The sequence below is a fragment of the Triturus cristatus genome, chromosome 4_2, assembly GCF_964204655.1.
Source record: "Triturus cristatus chromosome 4_2, aTriCri1.1, whole genome shotgun sequence".
NCBI lineage: Eukaryota > Metazoa > Chordata > Amphibia > Caudata > Salamandridae > Triturus > Triturus cristatus.
The window spans coordinates 248,712,770-248,728,922 of NC_140586.1; the positions used below are offsets into that span (position 1 = coordinate 248,712,770).

The 16,153-nt window shown below is 48.5% G+C and overlaps 1 protein-coding gene across 2 annotated transcripts in view; it reads left to right on the forward strand.

Moving 5' to 3' along the window:
- LOC146833568 (cytochrome P450 2D15-like) overlaps positions 1–16,153 on the forward strand; it is a 222,460-nt gene that overhangs the window by 150,249 nt on the left and 56,058 nt on the right. For both annotated transcript variants that reach the window (XM_085601421.1, XM_085601422.1), the window contains exons 5-6: positions 1,025–1,198; positions 13,140–13,281. In XM_085601421.1, coding sequence (XP_085457547.1) covers positions 1,025–1,198; positions 13,140–13,281 — 316 coding nt within the window. The remainder of the gene's footprint in view (positions 1–1,024; positions 1,199–13,139; positions 13,282–16,153) is intronic.

A 16,153-nucleotide genomic window follows, 5' to 3' on the forward strand; every position in this document is an offset into this window, starting at 1 on the left:
CCTTGTTCAGCAATCCGTCCATCATCTGTTGTTTTGCAGTTGCAGGTCTAGGTAGCCCCAGTGCAGCAGGTCAGCTTGGGAGTTGCAGGAAGACGTCTGCAGCTTGTTGTGTCCCTGGGATGAAGGGAAGGTCCAGTCTTCCTTCTCAGACAACAGGGCAGGCCTCAAGCAGCATGGTGGTCCTCTGGCTCAGGGTAGTCCTTCTTCTGTAATGTCCACAGGTCCAGAAGTGTACTGAAAAGAGGGTCTAAGGATCCCCTGTTTTATAACTGTTGCCCATTTTGAAGTGGAAGAAATGTCTGGAGTCTTCCCCCTATAGAAATGTCCGGAATTTCCTTCCAATTTGCAAGTCGCAATTAAGGAATTTGTAGGAATCGCTATGTTCTCAGTAATTCCTACATGCATAGGCATTTGCGCTTCCTTATTAGCGAATCCTTATTTTTCGCTAATAAGGAATCGCAAATGGCATGTTTGATGCATGTGCCTGATGGCATTTTGCGAATACCAAATAGCGATTTTGAAAAAAATCGCTATTTGGTAATGACAAAATGCTTTTTTGATACATGTGGTCCAAAGTGAGGTCAATTCATTTCAAGGCTGACAAACAATGCATTATGCCTGCATGCCTTGAAACCATTGGCAAAACTTATCTCATATGTGTGGTTACTAGTCATAGTATTTGTTCCGGAATGTAGTGGAATATTTATTTCTCCTCGAAAGAAACAGACCATGCATGCCCTTTTTTTTACAACAGGTAAAAACTTCAATCTGTTGGGAAAAAAATATTCTAAGAAAATATTCACTAAAAAGTGTATGTGCTGTTTACCTTCCTCAAAATAGAAATGTATCTTGTTTGTAGAAATTTCTACTCAAAACGGGCAGGCGATGTCCCACGTTTTCCTTTTTATTTAAAGAGAAATTAGCCCATTGTAGATAAAGGTCCAGTCTTTGATGCTGGAGTGTAATGACTATAGTATTGTGAAGCACTCCACCTCAAAGCTTTTCTTCCTCTTGCGTCCTTCAGATGGTGAATGTGGTCCCTGCCTTGGTTCACGTCCCAGGAGTGAAGCAGAAAATATTCAGAGCTCACAACAAACTCTTCGACTTCCTGCGGGATGTCATCGCCGAGCACAAAGAGGGCTGGGACCCGAGTGTGAAAAGGGACTTCATTGATGCCTTTCTGGAGAAAGTGGAGCAGGTAATGGATGAAATCAGACTATTGTGGGCTTCTGACTGGAGGGTGGACCCACCTTTTTGTATTGTTGGCACTTTTTTGTTTACATGTGGCCATAAATACTATACTTGTGTATATTCGGAAATGGCTCTGCAATATTACCAAATCTTCTAAAAAGGAATTCAATACGTGAAATAAAATAAGGCCCACATTTATTAAAGTTTGCTGCCTCTGTGAAGGATACCCTAGACAATTATGAATAATATGACTGCTGCGTTTTCCATCATCCAAGCGCCCATGCACATCTTTAGTAGATGTGGGCCGATGTGATAAATTATTGGGATAATCCTGCAGACATTTGTATTTGAGTTGTAAATCCTTGTGCCTGTAATGCATTGGATGTAATATCTAATGATTTTTACAATTTTCTATGTATAGGGCTGTAATGTTCTTGGGCCCTCGAGGTTCTACATAAAAATTCCCAATAGATAAATATATGAACAAACTAGAATGGATGTGTTTACCAAACACATGTGCTCCTCATGCATCATAGCTGTGTAGAGGTATTGAAGATATTCTAAATGTTTGCATGTAAGAGAACTCTGTGTTTAACTGACAGTTGACTTGTATTTATTATGCCCCACACAACTTTTTGTTTCTGCAGAAAATCCTAACTTAAGGCTGTCTTAAGTTTGTCTTAAGTCTGTCTTAAGTCTGTCTTAAGTTTGTCTTAAGTCTGTCTTAAGACTGTCTTAAGTCTGTCTTAAGACTGTCTTAAGTCTGTCTTAAGTCTGTCTTAAGTTTGTCTTAAGATAAATTTAAGACAAAATCCTAACTTCTGTGAATACCAAAAGTAGTAAGTTTAGGATTTTGTCTTAAGTTAGTTCTGTGAATCGGGCCCTCAGTTTTTACAATACGCACTTTTCTCCTCATATCCACTTTATTTTTTAATATTGATTCAGTGAGTGTCACAGGTAGAATACAGATTAAAGCTTTAAATAGCTGTATAATTTTTCTTGAACTGAACTTCACTATTTTGTATTTTTCTCAACAATTTTATAATGATTGAAGATGGTAGTGAATGACGGTTTCCCATATCTGTGTTGTCTATTCTTAATATGATCTCTGCTAACTGTAAAATGTATGCTCTAGGCTTAGGGCCATATTATGAGTTTGGCGGTCCCATGTACCGATGTATCGGTGGTGGTTGTCCGAGCGTGGAGAGCTCTGTGGTCCGACTGCCGTATTAGGAATTGGGCAGATTGGCTTTAGGAAGTCCATTGCTGGACCGCTGAAACTGCCAGTAGACCGCCGGGTTCGCGATCAGGGTAAGGCAGCCACCATAGGGCGGTACGGGGAGCGGCACTGCCATGCATATTACAAGTTGCCTGATCCACAAGCGGACCTGTCTCCAGGTCTCCCCTGCACAGCAGGATCTTCACCCTGAGAATTACGACACTGTGTCCAGCGATATACAAGTGATTCTTTTTTGTACCATTAACCCATTGCCAGGACTGCCCACATATGAGGTAATGGGTGTATGGGGGCGTGGCCAGACGCCGATGTAGGAGGTCGGAGATCTCGGAGCTCCTCCGCGGCCTCCCTCGGTTTCAACTATCCTGAGTCGCTGGGGGAGATCCCTTCCTCCTCACCCCAGTAGTGGAGACCTGGTGGCTGCGTAGGCGATCCGGTGACAGCGGAGTCGTCCTGGTGAGGCTGTGGGACCGTGTGGAGGTCGCGCCGCGTTGGTGACTGGGCGGCCCAAGATGGCGGCTGCGGGTCGCTGCTGAAGTGCCCGTCCTCTTCTGCCCATCGGCAACGGCGCGGTGGCTGGCCCAGTAGTGAGGAGCCTGGAGGGTGAATCGGCGGCGGCGGCGGCGGATGCGAGCAGGGGTGCCCGAGGAGCCTGGTGAGAGCGGCGAACAGCGGACAAGTGTGGCTGCTACCTGACCCTAAGATGGCGGCTCGGAGTGACTGGAGAGGAGCGGGCCGCTGAGGACCGGAGCGAGCGGTGAGGTGTGCGAGTGTGGGCAGACGAGGGAGCTGTGGCTGGTTACCTGGCGTGGACCGGAACATAAGTGAGGCCTGCTGGGACTGGACTGCGGCGACTGGAGGTCTCCCATATTCTAGAGGGGTGTGGAGGTGTGGCCCCCATTACCACTGCAGCGCGCTACAGGGGAAGCGGACTAGCTGAGGGCTTGGCTGAGAGTGGTACTGATCGGCGGCTGCCCCCTCCCATGGTCTTCACGGTGGAAGTATGGGGCTGCAGCGTGGGAGATGCTAGGCCCGAACAGACACTATCGTCCAGGGACCAAGCAGTGGTGGGAGGTGCGCTGCAGTTGCTCCGGATGAACGCGGCAGTTGGGACCTGCGGACAGTGAGCTGTGGTAACCTGTGGAGTACAGTGACTGGTTGGCGGGCCCTGGTGTTGCGGAGGAGGTGCGACGGGGGTCTTCGTCACCCCGAACTGGCCCAGTGGAGGTGTGGAGTCAGGGCCTAGACCCGTCCAGATTGTAGGACGCCGGTGGGGAGGCTCAGCCCTCCGGGCGCCGAGGGACCTTGGCCTGCTGTGGCGACCTCGCCGGCTGGATAGCCTGCTCTGTTCCTATTCTGCTGAAGTGGTTGCGCTTGAGGGACCCCTGAAGTGGCGCCTGCGATGGGTCGGTCGTCGAGGCGAAAAGGATTTGCGGTCCTACAGGATGAAGAGGGGGAGCACCGGTCGGATGATGAGGGAGCCGGGGCGAGAGCCCCTGGTGCGGAGATTCCGGGCGGCCCCTCCTTGGCGGATATCATGCAGGCCATCACAGCTTCCAGAGAGGCCCTCGAAACAAAGATAGATACCATCGGAGTGGACCTGGCATTGTTGAAGGACGATCATAAAAAATTGAAGGATCGGGTGAAGGCGACCGAGACTACGCTGGAGGAGGTGCCGGATAGAATGACTGCCTTGCAAAGATCTATGGCGCAGATGGAGAGTAGAGTACGAACACTGGAGCTGCGTGCTGAGGACAGTGAAGGGCGTGCTCGAAGGAACAACCTCCGCATAGTGGGGGTCCCGGAGCGTGAGGAGGGGGCTGATGCAGTCCGATACCTGGAGGAATGGCTTCGGGCCGAGGTGGCCCCGGAGGGGTTGTCTCCGTTCTTTGCCCTCGAGAGAGCTCACAGGGTCTCGGCGAGGCCTCCCAAGCCGGGTGCACCCCCAAGACCGATGGTGGTACGACTGCTGCACTATAGAGACAGAGATCATATCCTGCAGAAGGCTCGGGAGAGGCAGCGCTTGCAGATTGGAAACTCTAGGGTGATGATATTCCCGGATTTCACGCGGGAGGTTCAGAAGCAGCGGACCTCCTTTGTGGGTGTTAAGAGGAAACTGCGGCAGCTTCAGGTTCCTTACGCAATGCTCTTCCCGGCGAGGCTGAGGGTGGTGGATGGCTCCCGCACGCTCTTCTTCACCACCCCGCAAGATGTGTGGAGCTGGTTGGAAACTCGCCCGACGAACCCGGGCCGGAAGTCGCCGGTGACTGGTGAGGGGAGAGGAGCTTCGGCCGCTGCGAGTCTGACACGGGCGCCCACGGTGCCGGATCCGCGCCTAGAACGGGACAGAGCTGTGCGGGCAGTGGTAGAGATCAGCAGAGGTAGCAACAGCCCGGCCTCCGTTTCTTCTGGTCGAGTGAGGGGAGGATCAGAGGTCTCCCCGGATGGCAGCACGACTGGGGATTCTGACACTGAGCTCCCGGTGGTAACCCCGCAGACGGCGGAATTGTTTGGCTGAAGCGGAGACTGGAGGGCGAGGATGGTCGACCTGTGTTGCAGCCCGGGACTGATGAGTGAGGGGGCCATGACCCATTACGGGTGGGGGATCTGACCCTTAGTGACTGGCTTCAATGGGGCTCCCACAGGGCTGTTGATGGTCCTGATACATGTAGCGGGGGAGGGCTGGCGGGGGGTTCTGAGTCCCACTTTGGGTCTGTGCACGTCTCACTTCCAAGCTGGCAAGGTTGTTGATTTTCTTAGTTTGGATGGGGACTAGTTTTGGGGAACCTATCCTGGGGTGTGGGAGTTGGGAGAGTTGGGGATTTGGGGACGGGGGGGTGGGACCAAGCATGTCGCAAGGGGAAATTGGATGCATGGGGCTAACACTATCGTGTCATGGCTGCCGCCGTAGGGATTAAATGTCTATCTTGGAACATTAGGGGGATGCATAGTATGTCTCGCCGCCATAAGATCCATGCTTACCTTCGTCGACGAGGGGTGCAGATAGCACTGCTCCAGGAAACACACTTGAACAAACAGGAGGGGTTGGCACTGCAGCGGAGGTGGCGGGGACAGGTGTTCTATACCACATATTCAGCCTATGCCAGAGGTGTGTTGATCTGGGTGCGGGCGGGGGTGCCGTTTCAATCTACTGGGCAAGTGGTTGACCCAGGAGGCAGATATGTGATAGTGACGGGGCGGCTGGATGGTAGGGATATTGTGATAGGAAGTGTTTATGCCCCCAACACGGACCAGGCTTCTTTCTTTGCGCGTCTCTCTGGGGCTTTGGCCCCCTTGCTGACTGGCTCGGTGCTCCTGGGGGGTGACTTTAACTGCATCACGGATGTCTGCATGGACCGCTCCCATCCCCCCCTTGTTGACTCCCCTGTGCGTAGGTTGGCAGTGGTCCGGCAGGATTGGCAGAGACAGTGGGGACTGACTGATACCTGGAGGGCACATCATCCGGGGGAGAGGGATTATTCTTACTTCTCATCAATGCACGATCTCCATGTTCGCCTAGATTCGATCCTTAGCTCCCCTGACGTGCATGGGGCGATGGTGCACAGTGAGTACCTGGCTAGGACAACCTCGGATCACAATCCTTTGCTGACAGTCTTACACTGGTTGCGGGATCGGCCGGCTATTCCCACATGGCGGCTAAGACCTGACACACTGGAGGATCCAGTGTTTCGTGCCAACATTGGATCAGCTATAGAGGACTATTTTCGAATTAACGCCCGTACAGCGTCATCCCTGGTGGTAGAATGGGACGCCTTTAAGGCTGTGGTTCGGGGGCGCTGCATTGGTGAGGTAGTGGGAGTGCGCAGAGTGCTGCTGCAGGACGTCCAGTCGGCGGAACGGCGGGTGCGCGATAGGGAAAGAGTGAGGCCGGAGCGCCCGGACGAACAGGCTGGGCTACTTGAGGCTCGGGAGGCATTAGCAGTCCAGATCGAGAAATTGCGTTGTTTTGACTATAAAGCTTACATGGATAGGGCGCACGTGGAACGTGATAAGGTGGGGGCATTGCTGGCCTGGCTGGCCAATCCAGGCCCGTAGGGGGACCCCGATAGCAGAACTGAGGGGGCAGGGTACGGAGGTACTACACACCCAAAAAGACATCAATGATCACTTCTTACAGTATTACGCAGAGTTGTATCGGAGTGGGGCGGGCCCTGGTTGCCCCGAAGAGGCAGAATTTTTGCCGGGGGCGGGGCTCCCAAAACTTGTGGCTGCAGATGCTGAGGCGCTGGGTCGGGATGTAGAAGCGGGCGAAGTGCGTAGTGCCATAAAGCACATGGCCAGGAACAAAACCCCGGGCACCGATGGACCCCCCATTGAGTTTTATGCAGCTTATGCAGATGTGCTAGTACCCTGCTTAGTCGCACTGTATAACGGGGCGCGCCGAGAGGGGACCCTCCCTGCTACCACGCGAGAAGCCCTCATAGTTCCCCTTCTTAAACCGGGTAAACCTGCTGGGGAGCGGTCCTCGTATAGGCCTCTGGCGATGCTCAACCTCGACTACAAGATTTTGAGTCGTATTTTGGCTAGTCGATTGATGCCCCATATGTTGCAACTGATCCATGAGGATCAGGCTGGGTTCATTCCCACCCGCAATACTGCAATGAACGTACGCAGACTGATGCGCATCTTAGGATCTGACTCTTATGACAAGGAGGAGGCCTGCATATTTGCGGTCGACATTGAAAAAGCCTTTGATAGCCTGGAGTGGCCTTATCTCTTTGATGTCTTGAGGGCTTTTGGGATGGGGGAACGTTTTGTCCAGTGGACGGCGCTTCTTTATAGTGCTTCCACTGCTAGGGTGCGGACGGGGGGCTTGATATCTAGTGCCTGCGCGGTCGCTCGGAGAACGAGACAGGGGTGCCCGCTGTCCCCCTTATTATTTGCACTGGCAATGGAGCCCATGGCCGCTCATGCTAGGTTGGGACGGTATTTTCGAGGGCTACTGGTCGAGGGACGAGAGCAGCACATAGCATTATATGCGGATGACCTACTTCTCTTCTTGCCGGATGCTGGGGAGGCCTTGCAGGGGGCGCGGGGTTTGCTGGAGACTCTGGGGAGGGTGGCGGGACTCCGGGTGAATTGGACCAAGTCTTGTCTGTTTCCCACGGGCCCGGATGGGTTGCTTCGTCAGGGGGATGTCCCATGGGAATCCCGGTGTTTGCCTTACTTGGGAACCAGGATTTATCACGATCCCGCTGATTTGTTAGAGGGCAACGTGGGGCGAGCAATAAGAGGGGCGAAAACCTGCTTTGAGTTCTGGGGTACTCTCCCATTGTCGGTGGCCGGCAGGGTCGCCTTAGTGAAAATGGTCATTTTGCCCAGACTTCTTTATTACTTTGGGACTGTTCCAGTCTGGATTCCGGGAAAGCTATTTGCTCAACTGACCACGTTGATTACGGGGTTCATCTGGGGTGCGGGGAGGCGGAGGGTAGCACTGCTTACTCTACAGCGCCCCAGGAGTGAGGGAGGCCTTGCGTTGCCGAACCTGAAGTCCTATTACCATGCTGCGCAGCTCCAGTGGTTCACAAAGTGGGTGGCGGGTCACATCAGGCGTCCGGAGGAACAAAGAGGGGCGGATCCGAGCTGGTCCCAATTATCTTGTGTGCTGCTCCGGGTGCCGGTGAGGGACGCCTCACTACCTCCGGACTTGAGGGTGGTTCGACAGTGCTGGGCGCAGTTGGCCAGGAGGGCGCGTGTGATCATTCCTTAAGCACCCGAGATCCCTTTGCGAATGTGTGAGGCGCTACCCCACGGGGGACACTGGAACCGGTTATTGGCCTGGGAGGAGGCGGGAGTTATGACATTGGGAGACTTATATGAGGAGGGTAACCTGCTCCCTTTTGACGACTTTAGGGAGCGGCACGATCTCCCGCGGGGGGACTTCCTGTTCCATGCAGCCTTGACTGCGGCCGTCAGGAAGCACTGGCGGAAGGGGATGATAGAGCCGGACACCTCTCTTGCCTGTCAGTATGTAGTGATGGCGGCGGGTATCGTTAAAGCGGTGACTTGTCTCTATAGGCGGATTACTGGCGATATGCGGAAACCCCTGGCTGCCCTGCGCGTCAAGTGGGAAGCGGACCTGGGAGCACCTATTACGGACAAAAACTGGGAGGAAATCATGGAGCGCCCTTGGAAGTGTACACGAAATGCACGCTTCCAGCTTATACAGTTTTATGTTTTTCATAGGGCATACCTTACCCCTCACAAGATAGCTGAGTACTTTGGTGGGCCAGATGCTTGCCCCCCGATGTGGTTATGGTGGGGCGACTTTTCTTCACATGTTCTGGGACTGTCCGCAGGTGACAGGGTTTTGGGAGGAAGTGGCAACGTTACTCCTGACGGTGACAGAGAGGGACTTGGAGGTAGGTCCGGGGGTCTGCTTGCTACATGGATTTCCGCATACAGCAAAGACTAGGGTCACCAGTAGGTTTATTGATCTGGGGCTGGTCCTGGCCAAGCGGGAGATTACTTCTCATTGGAAGGCGCGGCAAGGCCCTAATTTATTACGGTGGGCTAGGAAAATGGAGAAATGGGCGGGAAGTGAGGGGACTTATAGATTGTGTCTGGCTCGACGCAGTGAAAATGAAAGATCGCACGAATGGGCCCGGGCATGGTTGGCACTCCTGGACTTGTTCAAACGCTCGGTTGTGGGGGATGGGGGAGGTCCGGTGGGGGATGATGGGACCCCGGTTCCTTGAGCGCCCTGTAACAGGCTTCCCCCCTCTGCTCTTGAGGTACTCTCTGTTGGGATTGCTGGGAGGCGGGCCCGACGTGTGGTGGCTGAGGCTTTGATGTACATGTAATTCTGATAGGTACTGGCGACATGCTTGGGTGGGTGGGTAGGGTGGGGGGGTTCGTTGGGGGGGTTGCTGGGGGATGGGGTGGGGGGTATTTTGTCTGTATTGCACACTCACTGTGGATTACTCTTGTGGATGCGCTACCTTGTAGCACGGATACTATTGGGGTGAATGCTGTACAGTTGTAGTTCATATGCTGGGGTGATTACTGCAATGCGTCCTGACTTGGTTGGAGGGCGGAATATCGGGGACGGGGATTGACTGCATTTTGTTCTGTGACCTAATAAAGTCTGTTTAAAAAAAAAAAAAAAAATGAGGTAATGGGTGTATGGTATTTTTCCACATATATCATGCATATGTGTGCAGTCGAAATGCACACACAGGCATCGATATATTTGGAAAAAGTACTCACCACCACCGGCCCCGTGGTCAACTCGTAATAAGGCGGTCTTTAGACTGCAAGCCCCATGGGCTGCTGGTGGGGGCGGACGCGGATCTACGACGGTCGGACTGTCAAACTCGTAATAAGGAATGTTGCATATAATGCTTGTTTTCAGCACCTAAGTAAGATGTATCTGTGGTAGCAGTAGAAATGGCAGATTTTCTTCTGAGCTATTTTATACTGACTGTCAGGCCTCTAATGGCACAGTAATTTATAGAGCAATGTGGGTGAAAGTGAAGTTTGGATGATGTCATCAGTAATGTCATCAATAATGTAATTTGAGATGTCATGAGTGGTGTCATAAATGGTGTCATAGAACATGTCATGAGTGATGTCATATGCAAGGTCATCAGCAGTGCATGGTGGGGCCGCAAGTTATAGTTAGTGCTGCTAACTATAACTATAAATTTCTCTGGGTGTTTTTTTGTTCAAATCATGGTCACTCAGAAATTCACCTAACTCTAACATTACTTTAACCTTTGGTTTTCTCAGTGAATTTCTAGTTGTTTTTTTAAAGTAAATTAATTTATTTTGTGAGTGTATGAATTGTAGAATGACTTTATATTATATGTTGTGTGCAGACCTTATTTTAAAAAGGAATGCTTTTTTATTGTAACAAAGCAGGAAAGGTTCACATTTTGCAAACTGTATCTAATAAAATGTTTGAGTATTAAACAGATTAATAAACCATTATTTTATTTGAGAGTGTGTATTTCCTTAGAATTACAATTCTCATATTGAAAAATGTTACCAGCAATCAATTTTTTGAGATGTGATCACTTTTGCTAGAGGCTCGCGAGCAGCTCGCTAGACACTCGCGAGATCACAGAGTTCTAAATTTTATTTTAATCTATTGTATACAGTTGTCTAGCATGTTTTCAGTTATTATGTAATGCTAGTCTATAATAATACAGTGAATAAAAGATGTTTGTATATATATATATATTCACTTAAAAAACCATAGGTTTCACACATGTTATAGTTAGCTGGACATTTCCCTCGTAAAAAACCAATGAAATTCCCCCGTTATAGTTAGTAAAGGGAACTATAACTCACGCGACCGCAATCCACTGCTGATGACGTCAGATATTACATCACTGTATTTATTCACTTATTTACCCATTTTTCTTTCCTTTAACCTTTAGCTATACATATTTAATAAATATTTATTTTACAGAAAGACACATATGTCATCAGTGATGTAATATCTGACGTCATCAGCAGTGGATTGCGGTCGCGTGAGTTATAGTTCCCTTTACTAACTATAACGGGGGAATTTCATTGGTTTTTTACGAGGGAAATGTCCAGCTAACTATAACATGTGTGAAACCTATGGTTTTTTAAGGGAATTTGCAAGGTTTTTTAAATGCTAATTCCTAACTATAACGTGTGTGAAACCTATGGTTTTTTCAGTGAATTTGTATGGTTTTTTAAATGCTAAGTTATGTAATTATTATTTAATTTTTTTTTTTTTTTAAGGTTTTTCACCGTGCGCGTACAGTGAGCACACGGTGCGCTTGGCGCACCGTGCGCGCTCTGTGGGCGTGCGGTGCGCTTCGCGCACCGCGTGCCCACGTTACGCCGTTCGCGTAATTTTCACGTTTCTACCGTGCGCGCACGGTAAGCGCACTCCGCGATTTTTCGTAAAAATATTAAAAACATTTATGGCCCTTGGGGGTCCTTTGGGGACCCCCTGACAATGGCTAGGGGGTCAGGAACTGTCCACCCTGCCCCCTTTTCATGTTCTCCACCTTTATTTTTCACCTCCCTCGGACTGCGAGAGACAAAATGGCGGCCGACACTTCCTGGTTTTGACCGATTCGAATGTTTACTAAGATCTAACAACCAATCAGAATTGCGCTCGTGCACGGCAGGGTGCGCTTACCGTACGCGCACGGTGCGCGCCTATAGATATATATATGCTTTTAAATGCTATTTTCTCAGAAAATACTGAACAGATTTACACCAGACCTGCAAAAGGCACATCCCTGACCTGAGGACTACCTCTCTGCCAAATTTCAAGGTTTTCTGTTCAGCCGTTCGGGCTGTAGCGCGGACTAAAGGTCCTATGGAAAATGCATGGGGAAAACGCGTTTTGGGACCCCCCCTTTTTCTCAGCCCCCGTTTGACGAATCCCCCCGAGACTTTCAGGGAAGGAGCGGAGCGGAGCGCCCCACCTATTTTGAAAATTTCGCGAGGATTCGTCAATCGACGTAAAAGTTATTCCAAATAGAATGTTGCGGATTTCCTATGGAAACACGGTCCTAACTATAACTATCTACTGGCGACCGCCAGTAGATAATATATATTTATTTATTTATTTTTATTTTTAAGTGGTAGCTCTCACGAGATTCTCATGGGAGCCGGATGCACAATCCCCTGCATGGACTCCGAGGCGCTGTACTTCCTGCCCAGGTCTTGTGAAGGCCTTGAGAGATCGTACATTAAGAATTAAGCTAATTGCAGTGTTCTCCTAAAATATTGAGGAAAGTACAACTTTAGATGTGCTGACTTTTTAACTCTCTCATTTGCTAAGAGGACCACTCTTATTTTGGTGCCTGTCCTATTTTCTGTCTCAGTTCAGCCCTGTTTAGGAGCTAATCTTTATATTTCCTCCCCTGTCAGGCTCAGATGGCACTTCCAACAGATTGTCAATGTTCGGCAAAGCAACCCAATAGCTTTTAAGATTCCAGCTGATAATGAATCAGGAAAGGAACCGATGTATCAGGGTCCTTACACCATCCCAGTACCTTCTTTCTAAGTCAGTCTTTCCAGCTTTCTTCATTACCACACCATATGGGTGTTTAGGGCAACCTCCAGACAGTACTGTTATGCCATGGGGACCTCTGCAAAAACAGGGGTCCCCTTCTGAGTTCCCATCCTCTGTGGCTTGTGGGTATAAAGCCTGATCACCACTTTCTGTTCTTCCCATTTGGTGAATTTTATCGGTCCCTCTCCATAATGCTGCAGCATAGCAGGTACCCGGGATACAGTGAGAGAGTTGGGACACACAGCGGCTTCGTTTAATTGGGTGGGTGGGGGCTTCTCAATTCACAATACTTATTATTACAACGAATTTCAGTGCAGCAAATCTCAACCAACAGTACCTAGGACTATGCCTGGCTACAGAACATTGCCCAAAAGGTAGATGCACCGGTTTCTATATTTCCTCCCACCCCAAATTATTTTATTTTTTAACTTTAACCTACATGAGCAAGCAAGTAACAGAGTATTGTTTGCTGTGTTCCAGGATTTCTGGTGCAATAAATGTTAGCTGTAGTAGAATTCCAGGCATAGCTCTTTCTGTGTGGCACATAATTAATTTCCTCAATTTTGCTCACTCTTCCATTATCTGAGTTGCATCACTACTGATAACAAAACTACGCATTGATTACTACCGGTAACTACACTACACATTGATTAGGCTGCATTTATGTTTTTGTCTTTACAGATGAAAGGTGATCCAAGTAGCAGCTTCAATGAGCCCAATCTCTTCTTGACAGTAGTTGACTTATTTACAGCAGGATCAGGGACAACATCCACCACACTGCGATTTGGGTTCCTCTACATGATCCTCTACCCAAACATCCAGAGTAAGTGCCAACTTCATTCTAGATTATAAATGGTTTGGGGAGGTTAACAGTCCTTGAAGCAATATGGGTTGTGTGGTACCAAATAACGCCCAGGAAGGATCACCGCCCCTTGTTGAAACCAATTTATTTTAGTATAAAGCCTTCCGGTTGAAGCATTTTTGTAGAAGGATTTAGAGAGAAAACACCTTTCAATTATGACATATTTTAGCCATCAGAGCATAATATAATCATTATAGATTATGGTATTGTGAAGAACACTGTGTCAAGGATATGTGACAGGAACCATGCCATGACTGTTTTAACTTTTCTCTTTTAGGTATTCCCCTTTCAGACTTACATGTACTAATCAATCAAAAGGGAATGTGTTAAAATAGAATGAACATTTAGTTCATGCTCTTTTTCCTTGCAACATGATGATCAGGGGTGCACGGTTAAATATTCATAGCATTTATTCTGTGCTGACTGTTCTGATTTTGTTCTAAATAATTTTTCTTGCGTTATGAGCAAAGTTTCAAGGAAAGCTTATAACTGAATATCTTGTTTGCTGTCATTATTTTAAAAAATGCAGCCTTGAAGAATAAGAATAGGTAAAAAGGGCATAAGGCCATTTTCTGTCAATTGTTTATCCGAAAAGTTCCTACAATGACTAAATAATGTTATAAACTCTAAGTACAGAGAGTTAAAGGGGCGAGAGGGACCTTCACGTCAGGTGACAACAAGCCTTACGTGCAGAATCTCATCACCCACTTTAACTGAAGGCTACCGGAAAAGTTGAGGTTTTATTAAATTACACCTGTATGTTGCATGAGATTGATTGTTACCTGAAACACATCTCAGTCAAATATTGCTGAATGGGTTGTTGGGTGGTCGCAGTCTAGCGGATTTTCTGTCTCAGCCCTTAGTGCCAGAATGAATCACCCTTGCACTAAATATTCTAATGTATGAGTTGAAACAGTAATTATTTTAGTCATAAAATATTGCTGGGACAATGTAATGAAAGTGTTTTTTTTACATGATGTGGTTAAGCACTGTGCAATAAAGTAAAAAATTCCATATCAGGTCCAGTTAGATTCCTTTGTCAAATCTTAGCTCAGTCCTGGGTGGCTGTGGCTCAGAGCAGTCATGCTTTATTAAATACAAAAGTGTAAATCATTTAAAAGTACCCAAAGAGTTGAATAAGAATAAAATGCAACACAATAAAAATCCAACACCACTTTCTAAGAATAGCTTGTATCTTTATCTCTAAATAGACACCTCCACAGCAAGATTCCACTGTAGGGTTCCAGAGATATGAATTGTCAAAGAAACAATAAATTACAGCTTTTCACTAAAGCAATGCATCCTTGTAATCTACAGTGGCTCATGGTTTAGGGTCATCCGTGACAAGTGACTTGAAAACTGCTATATGGGAATTCTTGCGGGGAACAATTCTGACAGTGAGCCAGTCATAGGGACCAGTCAGGTCCAGCAGATGTTACCTCATAGTATAAACAGCCTCCAGTCCAGTTCCAAAGAAGCCAATGGAGTGCTCCTAATGCAAGGGTGCAGGAACCTGAAGGTGCTCAAGGATGCTGAGGATGTTCAGCAGGTGTTGGGAGTCTACCTGGGGCCACCACTTGGACCACAAGCACTGAAAGATGACTTTGGCCTCAGGGTGGATGTCCCACAAAGTGAAGTATAGGTGAAGTCCAGCACAAAACTAGTTGCCACTGGTCTACTGTTCTCCAGTTAAGCAAATCAAGTGGTCCCCCTTAACTGTCAGTCATATCTCTGCTGATTGACCAAACTGCACTCTGACAACTCTCACTGGGTCCAGCAGCTTAGAATACAGTATTTGAGGGTCAGGACTTGGTTTCCCAGGCTTCACCTTGGCATCTAGTGGTGATAAGGCTTCTTGATGCTGGCTCTCAAAGGATCTGGTTTCTCAGCTTTTTATGGTTCTCTGGCTGTAGCAATGAGTCAGCCAACTGACTCTTGGAGCCACCTTCTCTGTGGCTCAAGGATGACTTTTTCTTGAGCAGGAAACCTCAGGCACAGTCCTTTCTTTGGTAGCCCAAAAGGCAGCAGGTGCAGACCAGCTTTTGGTGCAGTCTCTTTACTGGGTGCAGAGAACAGCAGGTCTGTCTTTCTTCATTCCTCTCTCCAGTCTAGAAGTGATTTGAAATTTGGGTCCCTATTTTATGCCTACTACAAGCCTAGGGGACTGTGACGGCTAACTACTCAATGGGCTGCCAGGTCCTTTCCCGCTTGATTATGACTTCCTGTGAAGTGAAGCCACTAGCTAGCCCACAATTCACTATGCCTCCCACTCCCAACATGGCACAATAATTCTCTCAGTGTGTGTGCTCACTAGCTGAACCCAGAGGACTAACTACCTGGGAGACTACGCATGGTTTGAAAAGCTGATTTAACAAAGGCTTTTCCCTCCCAGCCTGAGATGCCAGCCTGTCTGCTTAAACAAAAGACCCTCCTGAAGGTGACTACCATTTGCTCTACAAAAGACCCTCCTGAGTGTGACTATCATTTGCCCTTCAAAGGTGGCTTCCCCTTTGAAGCTCGCTTTTGGGCTCACCCCCACTCTGCCCATCATTCTCCCTCAGAAAGCCCTCTGTGTCCCTTCCTGAGAGTCATTCAAACCTCTCTCCAGGAGGGCAGCAGGTCAACGCAGGCATCCTTGCACCATGACACAAGGGTGAATGCATAGGTGTTAGGCAGCCAAACGTGTGCCAGCACTAGAAAAGGGCAGGAATGTCCTGTAAAATTCTAAATCCGGCTCATTACTGCTCTTTTCCTTTCACACATGACAGCAAGGTGGTTTGCTGAACTGCACTGTGTAAAAAAAAGATAAATATGGGTCTTAATCTGAATATTT